This window comes from Saccoglossus kowalevskii, chromosome 6 (genome assembly GCF_978046115.1).
Source record: "Saccoglossus kowalevskii chromosome 6, keSacKowa6.1, whole genome shotgun sequence".
Taxonomy (NCBI): domain Eukaryota; kingdom Metazoa; phylum Hemichordata; class Enteropneusta; family Harrimaniidae; genus Saccoglossus; species Saccoglossus kowalevskii.
In genome coordinates this window covers 36,021,973-36,044,867 of record NC_140646.1, presented here as the reverse complement: position 1 = coordinate 36,044,867, position 22,895 = coordinate 36,021,973, and the positions used below count along the sequence as shown (strand labels likewise).

Below are 22,895 nucleotides of genomic sequence, written 5' to 3'. Positions count from 1 at the left end.
TAACATTTTTCTCATTCGATCTTTCACAAAAAATAATACTCCACACTGTAATTACAACATAGCTGCCTTTAATTTGACTGTCATAAATTATAATATATATATATATATATTTTTATGTGCAGGTCGTTTAATAATACATCTTAACAAGTTAGAGGGTCATTTCCGTGGAGAAAAGAAGAATTGACGGGGAATCGCAACAATCATACAACTACCTAACACATTTAAGATTAGCGTACTTGTTTGCTCACCTTTTGTTCACGTCGTTTCTTTTTCGCATTAACAAATAATATCCAGAATAACTATCTTTAGACATTATAAAACATTATATTCATATAAATTTGGGCATAAAACCATGATTAGTTGGGCGTTTAAACATTCGAATTCCTCCATTAAAAACTTTACTTGCTAATACTTGCTTACTTAGGGACTCTACTAATGCATTTTGGCGGGTGATTTCCATGAGTCAATTTGTTGTCGTCAGCACTTACTTAGCTAAAGTTTGTTTTCGCTCTTCACTCGCCAGATTTGCTCAAGTCCCTGTTCTTTCGTACCATACAGCTACAACAAGCATGGGAATACATCAACTCGCAAAGCTAATTGCCGATTGCGCTCCATCGTCGGTAAAGGAGAATGAAATGAAAAATTACTTCGGTAAGTCTCACGCTGGTTTAGTAGTTTTATTCACATTACAACTTTAGCCATTGATAGTTAAAATGTTTATTTTGTCATTGTACATAGTAAAAATAAAACAAACTATTCAAAATGAAGCACAGAGGACCCATGATAGACAGATGATGCTAATAGGATGAGCATTTATTTATTTGTCAAAAGGACCAATATCAGACTCCAGCAAAATAAATACAGGAAAATATACACACAAATTCACAATGACAATAATGGTAACAAATAACTACTGAAACTGTAAAAGTGTTTCAGTACCATAGTTTTGAAAATACACTTGTGTCGTGATAGACTGTACTTGTCTGACATAGCGGCCAGGGTGTTTTTGAGGGGGTGGGCGCTTAGTCATGCACCCCTTTCAAAATGTTGGCCAAATTTTGTTCACCATGTGTCAGATTCGAGGTAGTACTCGTAGTAGGTTTTTTTTGGCGAGATTAAAATTGCAAAATGAACTGTCATTGATTTCAACAACAATTCTACAATGATTGAACAGAAATGATAACAAAAATATGCACAATTTATTACAATATTATTTACATACCATTAGAATTTCAAATGTAAAATTACTTGGGTCTGTGGGAAAATGTTTGAAGTCGAGAGTTTCATCATTATCTTTGAATGTTTTCAATTGTATGCAAACTATCTATGCAAAGCAATTTCTGTCATGTTTCTCGCATGATTTGACCTGCAACACTCTCCCTTATCAGCTCTATCACTCTCCCAACATGAATTCTGAAATTGTTGGCGTTGTATGAGGTTTATTTTTATAATGAAATATAGTGACAATATTCAGGGTTTGTGTAGGGACACGATCAAACTCAAAGAAATTTTCAATGTGGCACCGTCCTCTCAGTCAATATCCTCAGTCACATTAAGCTCACTGTCTGACTTGACTTTATAATATGACCTTCGCTTTCGTGTCAGGTACTTGTTCCTATCTTTACTCATTCGTATTATGTTTTTTTCTCACAGGTTCCCCTTTTCTCTTCATATTCATCTTTGATAGTCAATGCGTTGTGAGGAGTGAGCTACGCTACGCATTCATGTGTATTGTTTCTGTTGGTTCTTTAATATGCAAATTAGCATTCAATTCTATTTTGTGTTTTGATATAGTTTTTAAGTGTTTCGTTTCCCGTGACCTGACCATTTTTAGACTCATTTGCCAAAAGAACATGAGTTTAGATGCTTTCGGGGATGAATTTTGACAAAACAATGTAACCAACCTCATCATGAATACAGTAAACATTTATTTTTACGAAAAAGTTAACTTGAATATTTTACTTCACAAAAACCTCTACTACATCCTTAAACAGGACAGTAATTACCTGTACACTATTGAACAATTAATAACCTGCAATTTATGCTCGAAGATTAAATTGGTGTGACAGTTACCTAGTGAGATCCAAACAATATTAGGTCTACGGTAACCCTTCCAGGGGGTTAAATTCAGAGGAGCCCAAGTTTATTAGTGAAATTTGACAATTTCTGAGAAGCATTTAAATACACAATATTCTACGCGTGCATTTTAAGATAAAATCAAAGCATTCAATTATGCAAGGGATCACTTGATCCTAAATGACTGGCTTGATGAGCTCTTACCTCTAATTAATTAGGTGCAAGTATTTCAAGTTTTTCAAAATTGACAACTGTATACTGTGTTCTGTTATCGAGGTCTCAATCATTGCAGGTCGTAAAGTTGCTATTGATGCCTCGATGAGTATTTATCAGTTTTTAATCGCAGTGCGACAAGATGGCAACGTGTTAACAAATGAAGATGGAGATACAACCAGGTGAGAAATATGTGAAATTCTCTGCCGTATTTTCACTCCCATTTTCATTGTTTAGCCAAACTGGCACATGGCACCAAATTAATATAGACAATTACCTTGCTACTCCATCTAAATTTAGTAGTGCCCTTGGCAAGTTCAAAGTTGGTACGAAAGACAAGAAATATTCATATCCACATATCATCTACAATTTATTTTGTGTGCTTGATCCAGTTTCATTCAAACTTGGTGTTGGTCTGTACTCATGGAGGTCATTGATACACATCATTGATTTTCACGGTTTGGTTCAAAATCATTTCAGTAAGACCTGATGGTATCAAATAATTTATACTTATGATCAAATTATGTGTCGTTTTCTCCTTTAGTGTTTGAATACATTGCATTTACAACCAGTCTGACATTAAGGCTGGGCAAATTTCATATTTGTCTGTGTTACAGTACAATTGAAAATGTTCCTATTGTATTTCTTTATTCATAGTATCTAAAGCCATGCATTGCTTTTATAAAAATATTGAATAGTGCCATTTTCTTATTTTTTAAGAGTTTATAATCAGGGATAAGAATTCCACGAATTTCTAAACCCTTGGGAGAAGGGGGTAAAAATACAAATCTTGTTTATTCACCGGAAGTAAACACACTGTCGGCTGCAAGAGGCCTGTATCAGTGTATGGTTGAAGGGAGACAACTCGTGGTGTCTCCAATGCAGAATGTTCGCGACTCTTTTTCAGTGCAATCATGAAATCCGAAGTGATTTTGAAGTGTTCAAAGTAATATGTTAAGATTAACACGATTGGCTGGGTTTGTTTTGATGGGCCAATCAGTGAAGAGCTTTCGTTTTTCTTTTCACCAAAAACATCATTTTGTTGTTTAAATTGTTAGCTTTGCTGGATCGTTGTTTACAAGTTTAATGCTGGGATAATTGTGAAATTGGTTACAAAAGACAACGAGTTACATGTAGCCGTGCAAGAGATCGATAAAGACATTAGGAACTAATTTCGTTGTGCATGGCTTGACAAGGAAGTGACTTTGACCGTGCGAATCGGGAAGAAAGATGAAGTGGTAAAAAAATTGAGTGACTTCATCAGCAAGTACGAGGTTCCGGGATAAGCGTTAACAGAACACGCGAGAGGAAAAAAACATTGCGAGAAGGTTGCCTTGAGACGGATGAACTTTACTTTCAGCTGAAAATTAAAAATCTCTGAACAGTTCATGTGTGCAGCCAAGAGAAAAAAAGAAAAACAAAACGTCTTAATTTACAGTGAGATTGAAATGTTACTCAATAACCTGTACAACATATTTTACAGGATAGTCCTGACAACATGATTGGTTATGATATGCACATTGCTTTGCCCAATTGCCAAAAATGCCTAAATATTTCTTTGGAGTAATGAATTCTTGTTTTTACTTGCTTAATCAGAGAAATATCAATTTTGTTTTCTGAATTTTCTTTCAGTCACTTGATGGGCATGTTCTACAGGACAATAAGAATGGTAGATCATGGGATAAAACCACTGTAAGTATATAACACAATGTTAACAAACATTTGGTCTTCATATTTATTTGCTTGATGCATCTTTTTACTGGTGCTCCACTGTACATGAATTCACAAAGTCTTGTGCTAAATTATTGCAGTTCACAATAATTCAGAACTAGGGTCACCCCTGAAATATTTTCCACAATTTACCATCAAATATTTCACAACATAGTCTCAAGTCTAAGAAAAATAAATTAAGTTATAAATAAAATAAAATAATAAATTAAATAATAAAGTTATTTGTTTACAGCTATGTATTTGATGGTAAGCCTCCTGATTTGAAATCTGGTGAACTTTCCAAAAGAGCTGAGAAGCGTGAGGAAGCGGAAAAAGCGCTTGCCAAGGCTGAAGAGGAAGGAGAGACAGAGAACGTTAACAAGTATCAAAGGAGATTGGTGAAAGTCACAAAAGAACACAATGAGGAATGTAAAAAGCTGTTAACATTCATGGGAATTCCATATCTTGATGTAAGAATTAAATCTGCATGTACATTTGGGTGGATTCACAAATGTAAACCATTCTTGTTGGTAAAATCGTCCAAACTATGACTTGGCTATTGTCCAATTTGCACAGTTTTGCTGAAGCTAATCGTCCATGGCCGTTTCTACAAACCTATGTGTGATTGTGTTAGAAAATCCTGTATTTGATCTCGGTTAAATGGAATCATTCAATTGGGTATGCCAAGTAGCTGGATCCATCAATCCGCATTCCTGTAATAACAATTTACACCAAATAAAATTAATAGATTTTGCTGTCTAAAATCACGCCATAGCCTGACTGATAAAACATGTGACTTTGCATTTGATTTTCCATGGAAATGCATCCTAACCCATATCTTTGTGTTACATTTACCATAGAAACACACCAGAGCATGTGCTGTTTGATTTCATCAAATAAAAGTTTATATAGGGAATTCTGCTTGGGTATACATGTAATAGTAATGTAACTGCCAAATAAATGAAACTTGGTGGCAAAAATGTCACAAGGCTGGTGCTGCAGTTTTTTATGGTTTTGTTGATACCTACATGTATACATCCTTGCAGTCATTCATTATCCCCTCTTTTTCTGAAAAACAAATTGAAATATTTATGACATTTGTAGTTATTTCAATCTCGGAATACATGCTTTTAAGCATATTGGATAAGAACCTGCAGGTTGTCACAAGTTGTACCCCTTGGTATTCTCAAATTTACCTTTCTAGGCCCCTGGAGAAGCAGAGGCTCAGTGTGCGGAGTTGGTGAAAGCTGGTAAAGTGTATGCGACTGCCACAGAGGATATGGATAGTCTGACTTTTGGATCCTCTACTGTTGTTAGGCACATGACATTCAGTGAAGCCAGGTTAGTACTTTGTTCCAAATTTGGTTGAACTATTGGTCATGTATTTAGTGTAAGTGCTACATCATGCTTACTGCTGATCTCACGTATGTGCCTGAGACATGAGGCTGACTTGTTAAAATTTATATACTACACAAATTCTTAATGTTTTGCTGAGCTAAATGTTCAATCAAATAAATTCAAAAATGGGATACCCAAACATGGAAACGATGACTTTGCAATTACCCCAGTAAGATTAAAGAACGGTGGTCATCGTGCAGCACGTGTTTGATTTTCATGTAAACAAAGAATGTATTTTACATTGCTGTATACGTCACTGAGTCCCATATCGAACAGGATGCGGCGTGACGATCTCCACCCAATATTAAGCCCTACTATGACAGGCATTCAAATTGAAAACCAATCCCAAAAATATACTAATGAGGTTGTTAACTTTTAAAATATATTGGTTGCAGTCCATCCTTGTACATGTATATTATAAGTATAAATAATACTGTAAAAACTGTATTAATGGCATGCATGTATAAACCGAAAATATTTTTTTCTTGTGCACGAATTATAAAAATACTTTTTAAATCAATTCAATACATTTGCCATGATTATATATAGTGACAAGGAACTGAAGATTAGCCCATCAATGACAGGGTGGTTCATGTTCACAAAGTCATTTGATGATCTACTTATGTTTACTGAGAAAATTTACTATCTCTATTCATTGTTTGGAAACATTAATTTTCTTGCCGCATGCCTGCAGTTACATCTCTGTTGTAAGATATTGAAGTTCATGTTTTGGGGAAATTGATCAGTGGAAAAGTGCATGTTAATATGAACATTGTGAAAGCAAATTAATAAATGTGAACCACACATTACTGTTTTATTTATTTTTTTCATTTCATTTCCTTGTATAAATAATTTCTTTGTTGTATTATTTCCCAAAAAGTTCAAATGTTAATTAAAAAATACAATTTAAAATCCTTTTTTGCAAAATTGTGAATTAAAGACACATTTAATAATTAATGTTAATTAACTGGGTGTATGAACTATGACAGTTTTTATGATACTTGTCATTACATAGCAATGACACTTAAAATGTTGTTTGAAGACGACAAATAAAATGTTGTCTCCAAGTGTAATCATCTTTTGTTCTCTGTAGGAAGATGCCTTGTCAAGAATATAATTTGAATAATATTCTGGCTGAACTAGAGCTATCCCAGGATGAGGTAATGTCTCTCACTTTCACTCTGATGTTTTTTCCTGTCATCCCAGTTGTTAGGAACAACGTAAAACTTGAAGTGTGTGGTTTTGCATAAAATGACTATTTTATTAATGGCAATAATAGTTTATTATTATAATAATCATATTATATAATTTTGGTTCTTGTAGTCACTAGTGCCTATTCAATTACAATTGTGAATGTGTAAACTCAGTTGAGCTGTTATCACCGAAAAAAAAAAAAAAGTTTTCAATGCCGTTTTTACCCAGATAACATTATATACAGATAGAATTGAAAGTTGCTTTCTGCCATTCTGTTTCAGTTTATTGATTTATGCATATTACTTGGGTGTGATTATTGTGATTCTATCAGAGGTATTGGACCAAAGAGGGCTATAGACCTTATTAGACAGCACAAAACCATAGAAGAAGTCATTGCACATCTTGATTCAAAGGTCTGTATAAAAATCACCAGCTCTGTATGATCATAAAGAGAAACACAACTGTATGTCCTCTATATGCTTTTGTCTTTAGCTTTGAATGTATGCATCATTCTACTTGATATGTCACTCCAAGTGCCTAGCTAGTCCAAGCTGCAATTGTGATGAGTTGCTGCTGACAGTAGATTCTATTGTTAGGCATTGGGGGAGAAAATATCACATGGATTTCCAGATCAAAATCAAGAACTAAAATTAGTTGGTGAAATTTATGTCGCTACATCAGCAATCAATTTGTATATTGTACATCCCCGATCATAAGCCCAGAGGCCTCAACATGTAAAATCAGGGGAAAGATGATTTTTTTGGGGTTTTTTTGGTTTACTATTGTAACCCTCTTACCATCCACAAAAAATTATCCTAATTACATTTTTCGTTCTCCATGCCAGGCGCAGAGAATATTAGTCTTTTTGAAGAAAAAAGCAAACAAGTCGTCATTGATTTCTGTAACACTGTTACAATGAAGAAACGAACATGTTCATAAAAATACACACATTTTATTACAATACGATTTACATACAGTCTGAATTTACGGGTAGGGTAGGGTATGTTGGAAAACAGTCAAAGGCAAGATTGTCTTCGTTGTGGGATGTTTTTCGCAAACTTCTTGCAAATTAATTCGAAAGGTAAACTAAGTGTGGAGGTAGCAGGGGTTTTTCTTTAAAAAAAATGAACAAGAAGGAGCACACACAGGCGGATCGACCTGGAAACTCCATATCGGGAGGTTTCTGTGTCGTTTTAATGATGTATCTATCGCCATTGAAATATTTTCGGAGTAATTTTAGTGTATTTGGTGTCCATTGTCAGCTGGTGTTGCTGGGAAGTTTTCATGGAGAAAAATATATTTGAGAAAATAAATATACCGTATTTATGACATAAAAGTTCAATTAGCAATTTGGTAAAAGGGCGCCATCAGGGAGTATCAGGGTGCTGTTTCCAGGTTTAGAAAAAACCCTTGGTAGTATTTAAACACCTTTCACGTTCGCCAACCGGTCACGTTGACTAATTCACACCCTATTGATGATAGTCTCAATGGATTAGATTATTCGGAATGTAAAACAATGTCCAATGACCAGGTTTCAATAACCAAACTACCATACTAAGTAAGATTTGTATGCAGTGAAACACACTTATACCTGTATATTTTAATAAATGTCAAAGATGCTCGATAAAAACACCCAGGGCTTATTATCGGGGATGGCCTTCAACTCATTAAATGTCTAAAAATATAGGGGTGGGCTTATATTCTGGGAGTGGCTTATGGTTGGGAAGTACGGTACAAAAATGTTTTTTCATGATTTGTTAAAATTAGCTCTTTTTAGTTTGTGTTTATCAGACCTTGAACTATAATTCTTCATTTTTACAATTTTTATTTACAGAAGTATACTGTTCCTGATGGGTGGTTGTACAAAGAAGCAAGGGAATTGTTTAAAAAACCAAATGTTACTGCAGGTGTTGATATAGAGGTAATAAATGATTAGTTTAACAGAGGTCAATGCGATATTCTCTCAATGAGAACATTATAAATTTAGTCCCCCATTCTCCTGTCCTCCTCCTCCACTTGGTCTGGACCTGTATCATGGACTTGCCTTGGCTAATCACATTCAAACCACACACGCACACATCATGTATTTTGGGATATGTCGCCTCTATTCGTTTCATGGTCTTGTGCAAGATGGATGAATGGGGAGGGGGGGGGTCATTTTATTAAAAATTCATCATTTCTGCCATTTAGGTATGGATTAATTTCGTTCAAACAAAGTACATAATTGGACATTATGGCATGTTGATGCTATCATAATGTCATTTTTTTTTTGGAGATCAGATTCAAAATGCCAGACTGGTGGTCATTTTTGACTCCCATGTGCGAAGCACAAAATGGGAGTCTTTGCAGTTAGTGTGTGTGTGTGTGTGTGTGTGTGTGTATGTGTGTATGTGTACTTGGATTGCTATATGTTGCGAGGACAAAAATACAGATATATAGCTACTTCCGAGGACATACACACCTTCCGAGGACCTTTTTCATAGTCCTCGGAAAACATAATTTATATTAATAGTTAATTCGATTATTAATACGTTTTGCGTAGCTTAGGTTTAGTATCGGGGGAAGGTATGGTTCAGGTTATATTAATATTAATATAATTGTACCATACCTTACCCCGATACTAAACCTAAGCTTCGCAAACATTTCTATGTTCAGTCACGGGATATTCAACTCTTGTTTAATTAAACTTAATTAAAATGCAATTCTCCATTGTATTGCATTGTAATTGAGTTTAATTAAACTCCAATTAAAACGCAACCCTATATAGGAACGCGTTTTAATCGAGTTCATATCGCAACTATATTAAAAGTTAATTCAACTATATTAAAAGTTAATCCAATGAAGTCCTCTGAACATATAGCAATACAAGTATATGTGTGTCCGACTGTTCCACTGCTATCTCAAGAACCATACATCGGTTTTTGATGAAACTTGGTGCATAGATGCTCTGGGCCAATGCGCAGATTTGATTAGGTTTTGGTAAAAATCCATGCTCGTTAATTACCTAATTGGCATGATAATTAGCTAATTTTTAGCTGTTCTATGACTGTTCCACTGATATCTAGATGTCATATGACACTGTACAGACCTGATAGTTTTTATGGTAATATCAGTACATATTAATTACCTAATTTGCATAATTAATTTTCAGCATTTGATATAAGTACTAATCATCACATTTCAATGAAACTTGGTACATAGATGTCATATGACACTGCACAGACCTGATAGTTTTTATGGTAATATCAGTACATATTAATTACCTAATTTGCATAATTAATTAATTTTCAGCATTTGATATAAGTAGTGAGCATTACATTTCAATGAAACTTGGTACTTACATACTCGAGGACTATGCAGAGATTGATTGTTTCTGATAAATATTTGTGCATATTAATCACCTAATTTGCATAATTAGTTAATTTTCAGCTTTTCCACGGGTATCTCAAGTACTAATCATCGCATTTCAATGAAACTTGGTACATAGATCCTTTAGGACTATGCAAAGACCTGATTAGTTTTAGGGCAAATAATTGTGCATATTAATAAATAATTTGCATAATTAATTTTCAGCTTTTCTACTGATATCTAAAGTACTAATCATCACATTTCAATGAATCTAGAATTATGCAGACCCAATGAGTTTCTGGTAAATATTTGTGCATATTAATCACCTAATTTGCATAATTAACCAACTTTCACACTGATATCTCGGGAACTAAACATCACATATCAATGAATGTACATGGATGCTGTAGGACAATAGACAGACCTGGATAATTGTGGGTTAAAACCTGTACATATTAATTACCTAATTAACCAATTTTAAGCTTTCACACTGATATCTAAAGTACTAATTATTCCATTTCAATGAAACTTAGTACAAAGATGCTCTAGGACAATGTACAAACCTAATTAGTTTGGGGTAAAATCTGTTCATATTAATTCCCTAATAAGCATAATATAATTCATAATTTTTTGGTTCTAATCACATTTCAATTAAACTTGGAAACATAGATTTTCTGTTACATTGTGCAGACCTCATTAGTTTTACACTCAAATCTGTTCATATTAATTTTCTGATTTGCATTATTAGTTTTCAGCTAAGTAATTTCGAATTATATTTAATGTGTCTCCAATACTCTCAGCACATGGGAGTTCTTTCTAAACTTTCTTTGATTAGTAAATGTAGTTCTAGAGCTATATCTCTGAAAAACCTTGACCAATCATGTTAAAACTTTATTTGTCAATCATGCTTATTGTCGCACATGTTGTGTATCTGTTTGATTATCAGTTTCAAGATGGCTAAATGGCAGTAATTTTAATGTTAAAAATTCATCAAAATTGCGTTTCTTCTAATCTGAAACAAAAACTTGGTTGTGTGTGGTTGGATTTTGTTCGAACTTAGTTCATGCATTGATTCATTTTATTTTTCAGATCAGATTCAAACTGGCCGACTGGTGGCCATTTTGTTTTAAAGAATGTGCTTCCAGAGCTGCATGTCTGATATACTGTGCCTGGTCACATTCAAACTGTTTGTATATGTCATACAACTTTTTGCTCATGTCTACATGTTTGAACATCAGATTCAAGATTTATGACTCGTTTGAGTTTTGTTCACAATTGAACTAAAAGAGACTGATTTGTCCTTGACATTAGGGAAAAAATAACTACCTAAAATTTTGTCAAATTTATTCATTGTGATCATTTGCATTCTGTGGTGAGATTTTAATTACCGGATTCGGCTGATACGCTGCCCAGTGTTCTCCCCAGAAATTTTTCATAGAGTCGTGGCTAATTTGCATAATAATTAGCATATAATTAACATATTGTTTGTCATATGGACAAATAAATCAAAACCAGTTTTTTTCCTTTTTTTCTATTTATTTTATGTACAATCTGTATACAATTATTTCACTGCATGTTTAGTATTGCAAATGTCCTGCAGAAATACTGAGTTTTCTGTTCCTTTGCTTGGCCCAGCAATCAGCAACTTTATAAAACCCTGTTCAGTCCTGGTAAATTAAACATAGGGTTGATTATTCTCATTGCTTGTCTTCCGTTTCTGTTGTTTTCCGGTTAAGTACAACAACTGTTACGAGTCAACTGTTAATTCATCCGAATCTGAGCACGATATGCGATCTGATTGGGAAGTTCACGCTCGCTGGATCTTACGTGGGTGACGCCATCTTGGATTCACAATCACGAGGTCAAAATTCTTTACATCATAAATATATATTTTTTCACATTTTGATCTCAAAAAACAAATACAATTTCAAAAATACTGACAAAAATCAAAACTTAGAATAATAGTACTACTACATTTCTAAAAATAATAATGAAAATACGTTTCGTACACACCGGAAACATGTGGCTTTTGACCCCAAGTGTGACTATATCATTTGCATATGAATATACGTTTGGCAAAGAGCGTTTGACACCGGGGCTTACGGCTTTGTCTTTATGAAACTGCTTTGTTTTTTTAAAACGATATCCAACCAATGAGAAACAACAGGGGATTATCCCGGGAAATTGGCGTTAATACAATGCATTTGTAGTTAGCCAGGAAACTTACAGTCTGCGAGAGACTGAAGAAATCAGATCACGGGATAAATAATAGCATCGCAGAGGAAACACATAGCGTCGTGGGCAAATCCGATCGCGTCGGGGCCCGCGACGCTGTTTTGGCCTGGGGAGAACACTGTCTGCCCTCGTCAAATTTTTGGAGGATTTGACTTTTTTTAGCTCCGCTGTTGACTTTGTCGAGCAGAGCTTATCATATGAGTGATTGTCCGTCGTCGTCCGTGTCAATGTTTTACTTATTTTACTTCTTCTTGAAAACTACAAGCCTTAATGCTTTGATACTTGGTGTATATGTACCTTGGGCAGACCTCTCTCAGATTTGTTCATTTCATGATCATATCTTCAATTCTCTAATTTTGGTGAATATTTTTGTCATTTTTGGTAAAAAGTGATATTTTCGACTTCTTGTTAAAAACCGCAAGTCCAATTGCTTTGATATTACATATATAGGTACTACATGTAGATCTCTCTCAGATTTGTTCATTTTGTAATGATATCTTCAATTCTCTAATTTTCGTGAATATTTTTGTCATTTTTTGTAAAAAGTGATATTTTCAACTTTTTGTTAAAAACTGCAAGTCCAATTGCTTTGATATTACATATATATGTACTACATGTGGACCACTCTCAAATTTGTTCATTTCATGATGATATCTTCAATTCTCTAATTTTGGTGAATATTTTTGTCATTTTTGGTAAAAAGTGATATTTCTTCTTGTTAAAAACCACAATCATTTATGGTGAAAATGATATTTTTGAATTCTTGTTGAAAACAGCAAGTCCCATTGCATTGATACTATGCATATTGTTCATTTTCTAATGATATCTTCTGTTGTTTAATTGAAATGTGCATTGCGGAGCTATCTCAGCCGAGAGGCTGCTTGTTTAGAAATGTGTGGACCAAAAGATGACACATATTACGAATAATGCGATCGAAGTGAGCTGCCCAGAGTTTATAGTATATATTGTATGGATTATATTACATATTCACTTTATTTTGAATAAAATAATAATCATTACGAATGCAACACATTATCAAGTCGGTATTATTGAAATATTCACAGACCCAATACCCTGGATCAGTGCCCTAACAATAGTAAAAATAACATGAGTTTGTGTATTTATTATGAAAGCAATACATTGTAAATTTAAAATATTCAGAGCCTGTACAATATTGTAAAACAAATTTGCGTAATTAGAAAAGCAGCACACTAAGTAAACTATGTTGAAATAAGTATTCAAAGCCAGTGCATATAAATTGTGTAATTACAGTACCGTCGGATATAACATTATTACTAGATCGACATGTGGAGCACGAAAGGACAAATTTGGTAAGGTAACGTGCCAGTTCAGCTCGTGACTTGGGGGGGGGTCAAACTTCGGTCAACACACACTTGATGTCAGCATCGCCACGCAGCAAGTTGTTGTTGATCACTCAGTTGTCGCAGCGTATATTGTACCAAGTCCATGATACACCAGTGTTCTTGTTCAAGTAAAATGCGACCTTTTCACTAATGTATTAAAACACTTTCAATTTATACTTTGCGTGATTATATTTGGTCTACGCCAAACATTAATCTTTCTAAACATTTTCTGAGACCATGCATGATGTATATTCACAAAATAATGCAATCATATTTTATATTATATTGATCTCTACGTCTCTCTTGATTGCTTTGTGATTTAATTCCAAAGCCCAGGCAAATATAATCCGGGCAATATTACAAAACATTCTGTACATATACTATAATTTGATTACCACTTAAACTAAACGGCCCTTTTCAAGGCCAATACATCCTATGAAAGAGTATACCAAGAGAAAATCTTTGTGTTATGTTTTCTCAAACAGGTTGTGACTTCACAGTAAATTATTTTTAGCATCATATTTGAAATAGCGCACTAAGATGCAAGATGTCGAACGGCAATATTGTTGTGTGTTAAAATGTCTGTTGGTTCAGTCAGGCAGGCAATGTGTGGATCAAAACCATCGCCCACTATTTGAAACACCGCCCATGGGTGGGGTTTAGGATGGATGGGGTATCAGCTGAATCTGGTATATTGCGAGCAACATTGTAGTTAAATATAAATGAAGGATAGCATTTCATTTTCACTGAAAAGAGACACATGGATATTTCTTGATGTACGGTATTCATTAATCAATCTGTCTTCATTTGCAGTTGAAATGGATTGACCCAGATGAGGATGGCTTAATTGACTACATGTCTAAACAAAAGGGTTTTGCGTGAGTAGTAGTCTATTATTATTGAAGTAATATTTTAAAAAATTTATGGTTCATTGCTACATTAACAAATTTAAGGTAGAGATGCAGTTTATTTGGCTTGCTTTTTAATTGAGTAATTAGACAATGAAGATGGTATTGTATATCCAACATGTTATATATTTTCTGAAAGCTTATTATACAAGCTTTGTAAAACTTGTCTTTATGCAAATGGCCAAAGCGTCTATCAGCTATTTTAATTTAAAACTCAAGAATTCACCAAAAATAGAAGACGAGAAAAAGGCTAATTTGCATATTTGCGCGTTAAACCAGGATTTACTGCTTTGTCATACTTTGTCAGAATTTCTAGACTATTGAAATTGAAAGTTAACGTATAGACATAGACATTTTATGTAAAATCGTTGGACCAGAACAACTGCTCTTGAATATATAAATCAGAAAAACGTCATTCATACCAGTGTTTTGATGGGGTCGGTAAAAACACGTGGCAATGCCCAGTAAATATGACGTCATCTCATGAATTATTAAACGGGGGGGGGGGGGGGGGGGGGGGGTCCTAGGAAGGTGACCTTTTATCACGATCAAAACATCATGGCTTCTCTTCGATGTATTTTCAATAAAAAATCTACGAGTATTTCAGAGCCTATGGTTTACCGTGAAGAGTACAAAGTGGGATATTAAATTATTTATCCTTGATGATTTTTATGTAGTATTGAGAACCAACTCCAGGAAGCGAACGCACAATAATGAATAATCGCGTAATCCTAGAATCGAAACGTGAGGCACAGAAGTTTTGTTCATCGTTTCCAATCCCATTTTTCCCACTGCAACATATTTGTTAAAAGAAATATTTGAATTCTGTTCGTTTTTTAAGGAGGCATTTTTATATTTTATCCGATTTTGGCAAAGCCTTATTCAGGGATTTTCTAAGACAGTCGCAGACAATCAGCGCACGGAGGATGTACGTACAAAACATGCTGTTGTACTACCGGCGACGGTCGCCTGCAAGAAGAGAGCTCCAGCTCCTAACGTAAAAGTTTTAAAATTTCGACCGGTTTTAAATAATTAGTGTTGGAAATCTGACATGTTTTAAGAGTGCGAAATTAAGGTGCATTTTCGAGCGGACGAATTTTTCTGAATAGAAATCGGCAAATGAAAAAAATAGGAGTGCTAAACAGTGTGCTTCGTTAGTTTAAAAAAAATGAAATGTCTGTCAAATTGACGTAAACTTCCCCATTTTTCACAGAAAAAGCAAAGGTCGTGGCCGAGTTGCAAGCTAAAAAACTCAAAAATCAAAACAAAATCATCAATCAGTGAGTATTATGACAAGGAAAACAAAACATCAGACGCGGAGAAGCGGTCAGCGCGTCAAAAGAGTTGTTATCGTAATGTATCAAGTTACCTCTCTCTGTGATTTTTGACTCCCATGTGCGAAGCACAAAATGGGAGTCTTTGCAGTTAGTGTGTCTGTATGTGTGTGTGTATGTGTGTATGTGTGTATGTGTGTGTGTGTGTATGTGTGTCCGACTGTTCCACTGCTATCTCAAGAACCATACATCGGTTTTTGATGAAACTTGGTGCATAGATGCTCTGGGCCAATGCGCAGATTTGATTAGGTTTTGGTAAAAATCCATGCTCGTTAATTACCTAATTTGCATGATAATTAGCTAATTTTTAGCTGTTCTATGACTGTTCCACTGATATCTAAAGAACCACTCATTGGATTTTGATGAAACTTGGTACATAGATGCTCTGAACATATGCGCAGATTTGATTAATTTTTGGTAAAAATCCGTGCATATTAATTACCTAATTTGCATGATAATTAGCTATTTTTTAGTGGTTCCATGACTGTTCCACTGATATCTAAACAACCACTCATTGGATTTTGATGAAACTTGGTACATAGATGCTCTGAACTAATGCTAGGTTTTGATTAGTTTTTGGTAATAATCCGTGGATACTAATTACCTAATTTGCATAATGATTAGTCAATCTTCGGTTTTTCCACTGATATCTCAAGTACTAATCATCACATTTCAATGAAGCTTGGTACATAGATGTCATACGACACTGCACAGACCTGATAGTTTTTAAGTTAATATCAGTACATATTAATTACCTAATTTGCATAATTAATTAATTTTCAGCATTTGATATAAGTAGTTAGCATTACATTTCAATGAAACTTGGTACTTACATACTCAAGGACTATGCAGAGATTGATTGTTTTCGATAAATATTTGTGCATATTAATCACCTAATTTGCATAATTAGTTAATTTTCAGCTTTTCCACAGGTATCTCAAGTACTAATCATCGCATTTCAATGAAACTTGGTACATAGATCCTTTAGGACTATGCAGAGACCTGATTTGTTTTAGGGTAAATAATTGTGCATATTAATTACCTAATTTGCATAATTAACCAACTTTCACACTGATATCTCAGGTACTATACATCACATATCAATGAATGTACATGGATGCTGTAGGACAATAGACAGACCTGAATAATTGTGGGTTAAAATCTGTACATATTAATTACCTAATTTGCATAATTAACCAATTTTAAGCTTTCACACTGATATCTAAAGTACCGTAAAAACTCCAAAATTTCGACCGGTTTTAAATAATTGGTGTTCGATATGTGACGTGTTTTTATAGTCAAAATTAAGGTGCATTTTCGGACGGTCGAATTTTTCAGAATAGAAATCAGCAAATGAAAAAATGGGGATGATAGACAGTGTGCTTCATTAGTTTTTAAAAAATGCAATGTCCGTCAATTGACGTAAACTTCCTCATGTTTCACGGTAAAAGCAAAGGTCGTGGCCGAGTTGTAACTCAAAATCTAAACAAAGTCATCAATCAGTGAGTATTATGACAAGCAAAACAAAACATCAAGACGCGGAGAAGAGGTCAGCACAAAACTAATAGGTCAAAAGACAAAGCTGTCTCGCACTACCTAGAAAAACTTGCGAATGTTCGAAGTACAGGTACCCATTGGACAAAAGATGCATGGAAGTTTAGCAAACTATCTCCCCGACCCAGTGCAATGTATCCGGTTAGAATCAAAGCTCACGTGTCCCTTATTTGAGGGACCAAATTCTGCCGTAAATTCGCCCTTGGATTAAAAAATAAAATGGGATTTAAGAAAATAAAATGGGACTTTTAAGGTGTATTTTGGCGTCATTTTTCGGACATTTCAATCAATCCTGCCGGCTAAAATAGAGTCTAAGTTTTACCGTAGTCATTGACGTTTGTCTATTCAAGAGTACACGTGTATGATTTTTATCGTGACTAGCGTGAGCGGGTAAGCTTCCTTTCGAGAATGAGCTGTTATCACTGTGAACAATGTTAAATTATTCTTCAGATGACCAGTTTATTTTTTAAAAACAACTAATTTTTTTATTTAAAAAAAATCATGCCGTTTTCGCATCAAAATCCAAGCCAAAATATCGTACTACAACACCAATTTCTTCCGCATTGCGTTCAATAACATTAACATATTTAAATAAGCTATGGTAATTTGAACACGTTGGCATCATCCAGCTTTTTGATTGGTTAATTAGCGATTTGACCTATTTGACCTAAGAGAACATGGCGGATATCCTACAGCATCAAACGTTTATACGAGACCGGAATCATTCGCTTACGATGAAACTAAGTTGACTTTTATTTGTATTTCATAACCATTCAACAAATTTATTTTGTGTACATTATTATAATCACTACTGAGTACAGTAATAATCAACAATTCAGAAACGCAGCATGCCGAGATTTTTGTGTTCGTTTTTATTTGAAACTTCGTTTATTTAGAATATATTTTCGTTACCAATAAAATAAAAATCTCTCAGTCAATCAGAAACCCGGATTCATGCCTTCGAGGAAGGTCCCGCTTGAACGCTCACATCGTTTTTTTTTTCGTTTGGGGGAAAACTAAAACTGGTCGCAATTTTCGAATAAGAATGAGTCGGCAATTTTTAGTGGAGTCGAAAATTTGTAGGTAAATAAAACACAGAAACCGGCAAATAAATAGGCGATCGAATTTTTAGAGGGGTCGAAATTTTGGCGTTTTCACGGTACTAATTATTCCATTTCAATGAAACTTAGTATAAAGATGCTCTAGGACAATGTACAAACCTAATTAGTTTTGGGTAAAAATCTGTTCATATTAATTCCCTAATAAGCATAATAATTCATAATTTTTTGGTTCTAATCACATTTCAATTAAACTTGGAGACATAGATTTTCTGTTACATTGCGCAGAACTCATTAGTTTTACACTCAAATCTGGTCATATTAATTTTCTGATTTGCATAATTAGTTTTCAGCTAAATAATTTCGAATTATATTTAATGTGTCTCCAATACTCTCAGCACATGGGAGTTCTTTCTAAGCTTTCTTTGATTTTTTCATTGAAATTATTTGGTTGTTTTCAATTAATTTTAGCGTACCTCTGCAATTTATTTTAGCATTGTCAGTTGTTTGCTTCATTGAATTAAACGGAGTTCGGCCGGTTGCAAACAAAGCTGTCTCGCACCACCTAGCAAAACCCATTGGACAAAAGATACACAAAAGTTTGTATCTCCCCGACCCAGTGCAATATATCCGGTTAGAATCAAAACTCGCGTGTCCCTTATTTGAGGGACCAGATTCTGTCGTAAATTCGGGATGGGATTTAGGAAAAAAATAAAATGGGACTTTTAAGGTGTATTTTGGCGTCATTTTCTAAGTTTTACCGTAGTCATTGACGCTTATTCAAGAGTATGAGGTTTTTAATTGTGACTAGCGTGAATGGGTAAGCTTCGTTTCGACAATGAGCAGTTATCACTGTAAACAATGTTAAATTATTCTTCACATGCTCAGTTTATTTTTTGAGAACAATTATTTAAAAATAAAATCTCTCAGTCAATCAGAAACTCGGATTCATGCCTTCAGGGAAAGTCATGTTTGGACGCTCACATCGATTTTGTTTTTCGTTCGATGGGCTGATGCCTTCAGTGTAGCTTTTGCCTCTTCCGACCATGGACGTACTCTAGTACGTCCATGTTCCGACATAGAAATCATCTGAATCTTCTTTCTACCTTTCTTTCTTTTCACACCACGCATAATGTAATGATAAAAATTAGGAAAAAATGCTGAGGAAATATGTTTGGTTTGCTAGCGAGCGAGAACTGGTTTGAGAATAATTGCACATGCGCGTGAATTGAATGAACTACGACCCGTACAATCTCCGTTTGCATATTGTCAATCAAAGGTCCTGTTATTTGGTTACTCATGCAAATTAGGCAATTGGGCATAAACATTACCACGTGTGAGTGTTTTTTTATTTTTAACCAGAAAATAAACAGCAATTTTAATGGTGTTCCAATAAGAATTCATTGGTCAAATTTTCACAGAATGTTCTTTAGATAAAAATCTATATAAAAAACGAAAAAAACTATTTTTGATTGAAATTCACAAATAAACTGCATCTCTACCTTAACTTCAATAGAAACTGGAATGCATTCTGGGAGATAAATTCCTGTCGTCAATATCATTTTACAAACTTGCTCACAACATATCTATGATGTACAAATTTTCAGACTTTGTCTAAATATCTCTAGAGATGTACTTCCTCCGAACACACTTGTGCAAACAAATTGATCAAAATTTGTTCAAACTTCAATGAGAGCTTCTAGAAAATATTGTCTGTGACCACTTGTTTTCTGGATCTATGTTTGAAACAAAATTATTAAAAGTTTGAGGCAAATTACATTTAATTTTAATTTGGTCTTAAAATTTGTGCAAATAAACAATATTTTGAGATTTCTCAGATGCAATTGTACATTAATTTTTCAACCATTTTGATTGAAAAATCTCTACATATCTTGACTAATTTAGGATCAATTCGGAATTACTTTGTTGATTACAATAGTTTTTTCCATCCTTGAGTATGTACACGTTATGTGTTGTATCCATTCTGAAATATTACACATCTGTTTGCAGTGAGGATCGTATAAAAAATGGTGCAAAGAAACTATTGAAAGCAAGACATACATCAACACAGGGAAGGCTGGATAGTTTCTTTTCAGTAATGGCTTCCCCATCTATCAAACGAAAGGTATGTTTCACAACAATGATTAATATAAGGCACTGTATCAATCACGTCAAGCACTTTTGCTGATGCCATTATGTTAGGATACATTGGAAGAAGAAATTTTTTTTTTCTACCTGCCTTTTCCTGCTTCCAATGTTACCACAAACAAACTTATGTCCTTATGTATGTATGATATGTCTGTGTGTGAAGTTAAGCGTAATTGAATCAGGTATGTCTTAGATGCACAAAAGTGAAAATAAGTCTCCGTTTTTGATAGTTATAAGGATTTCAATCTGGCATTTCTACGCAAGCTAATAACTGTAAATCCTATAAACAAAACCAGTGTAAAATGATCAACAAAATCAATAATAATGTAATTACTTAAACCTTTCTTTGAAAAGTTTGGCCAGTCAGATTCAAACAAGGCATATTGGGAAGGCTAAAAATAGCATAAAACCTTTTTGGTCTCAGGCGGGTAAATAAAACCATCCTCACTTATGGTCTAGAACATGTATAATTTATAAGCACATGTAGTCATTCACCAAAAATCAATGTTATTTGATATGTAACTTATTGTTTCCTCCACAGAGCACAGATAGCAAAGGTTCGGCACAGAAGAAAAAAACCAAGACTGGCGGCGGAAAGTTTCGCAAAGGGCGATAATGGTGTGAGATTATTTACATGTGCAAAGAATTTAAACCATGTTCATCATCATCAATAAAGTTACATGTATCACTCTTGATGTGCAAACATGAAATGTTTACATTTCAAGACAAAATATGTATTACCTAATTAAATCACAGTTAATGTATTAGTACAAAACATTGATTTCCATGTTATTAAAGTCTTGCCATGTATTATTGAATGTGTGATTCTGTGATCAACAATAATTTGTACATGAAATGAACCTAGTATTTATTTGTATATACTACAAGATCTTGGCAGCAGTCTTCATACTGGTCATTTATGTTGGTACTGGCGTAGCACTCCACCAATTGATTATACATTAAGTCTTTTTTATCATTATCTTACACAAAAATGTATGATATATACTTCTAGCTTTACTTGTTTATTGAATTACTTTACTTTATTATTGAATTTGTAAAATCATGTGAAAAGTTACCAGTATTACCCCTTTTAGTTTTACAGTATAGCATTTAGATTAATAATGAATCGCATAAAAATGTTTTTATATTGTGAAAATGGTCTCAGAGTTGCTGTTTCATCGAATTGACTGAACAGTTGTTTTAATAATGTATAAACCTAATAAAAATGTAATTTCTGTAGTAATTGTATTAGTTTTTCTGTTATTAAACAATTTCTTTATAGAAATGTTCTGTTTAATTTATTACTAGTTTTTTGTTCCATTTGTCCAGTAACTGGGAATATTATTTGGTTCCACCACTGTGCATTTGTTTTCCAGAAATGCAAATTTCTCTTGAACTTGTATCCTACTTGAAAGTTGCGACTCATTATTTTCATTCGGTAAATTTGGTATATACATATACAAAATTGCATATTAACATTTTGATTTGTCTATATTCTAATATTTAGTTCCTGTTCGGACAAAGTCCTAAAATGAAACTTGTAAATTTCACCACTGGCCGTTGTGTTCTGGCGAATTTTTTTAAAACTTGTGTTGGATATTTCAAGATCTTAATGCACATCACTTTGCTTAGCAGATTGGATCTGAAATGGTCACCTGGTGGTCTTTGACTTGTGTGCAAAGCCCACAATGGGAGTCTTTGCAGTTTAAATTCATCTGTATGTGTCTTCCTGTTCCACTGATATCTCAAGAACCATTGCTTAGTTTTTGGTGAAACTTGATGAATAGATGCTCCTAGCTAATATGCAGATTTGATTAGGTTTTTGGTTTAAATTCATGCATATTAATTACTAATTTGCATAGTCAAATTTTGGCTTTTCCACTGATATCTGGAGTACTAAATCAAATTTCAAAGAAACTTCATACATTCATGGTATGCGACATTGCGCAGACCTTATTAGTTTTTTCATTTAAATCTGTGCATATTAATTACATGATTTGCATAATGGCCAGTTTTTTCATCAATATCTCTGCCACTTGTCTTATTTCAATGAATTTGGTACATAACAATTCTTCTATAATGTGCAGACCTGAATAGTTCTTGGACAACTAGAATAATTCTATTTACTGATATTTTCTGGTTATAACATTTTTTTAATATATGACATACATGTACTAACTTTTTTAGCTCTGCTGTCGACTTTGTCGGGCGAAGCTTATCATATGAGTGATTGTCCGCCGTCCGTGGAAATGTTTTACTTTTTCGACTTCTTATTGAAAACTACAAGCCTTAATGCTTTGATACTTGGTGAATATGTACCTTGGGTAGACCTCTCTCAGATTTGTTCATTTCATG

General features: G+C 34.0%; 1 protein-coding gene across 2 annotated transcripts; it reads left to right on the top strand.

Moving 5' to 3' along the window:
• Nucleotides 1-159: 159 nt before the first annotated feature.
• Nucleotides 160-21,783, top strand: LOC100378337 (flap endonuclease 1-like). Of its 2 annotated transcripts, XM_078013351.1 has the most exons (12): nt 160-232; nt 524-651; nt 2,369-2,471; nt 3,922-3,981; nt 4,253-4,469; nt 5,204-5,340; nt 6,491-6,557; nt 6,873-7,004; nt 8,426-8,512; nt 14,352-14,416; nt 20,403-20,517; nt 21,082-21,783. In XM_078013351.1, the coding sequence occupies exons 2-12, from the start codon at nt 570-572 to the stop codon at nt 21,154-21,156; spliced, it is 1,140 nt and encodes a 379-aa protein (XP_077869477.1). In that variant the 5' UTR covers nt 160-232; nt 524-569; the 3' UTR covers nt 21,157-21,783. The 2 variants fall into 2 exon arrangements, with proteins under 2 accessions (XP_077869477.1, XP_002739622.2); XM_002739576.4 differs by lacking the exon at nt 160-232 and having other exon boundaries at nt 392-651.
• Nucleotides 21,784-22,895: the final 1,112 nt, after the last annotated feature.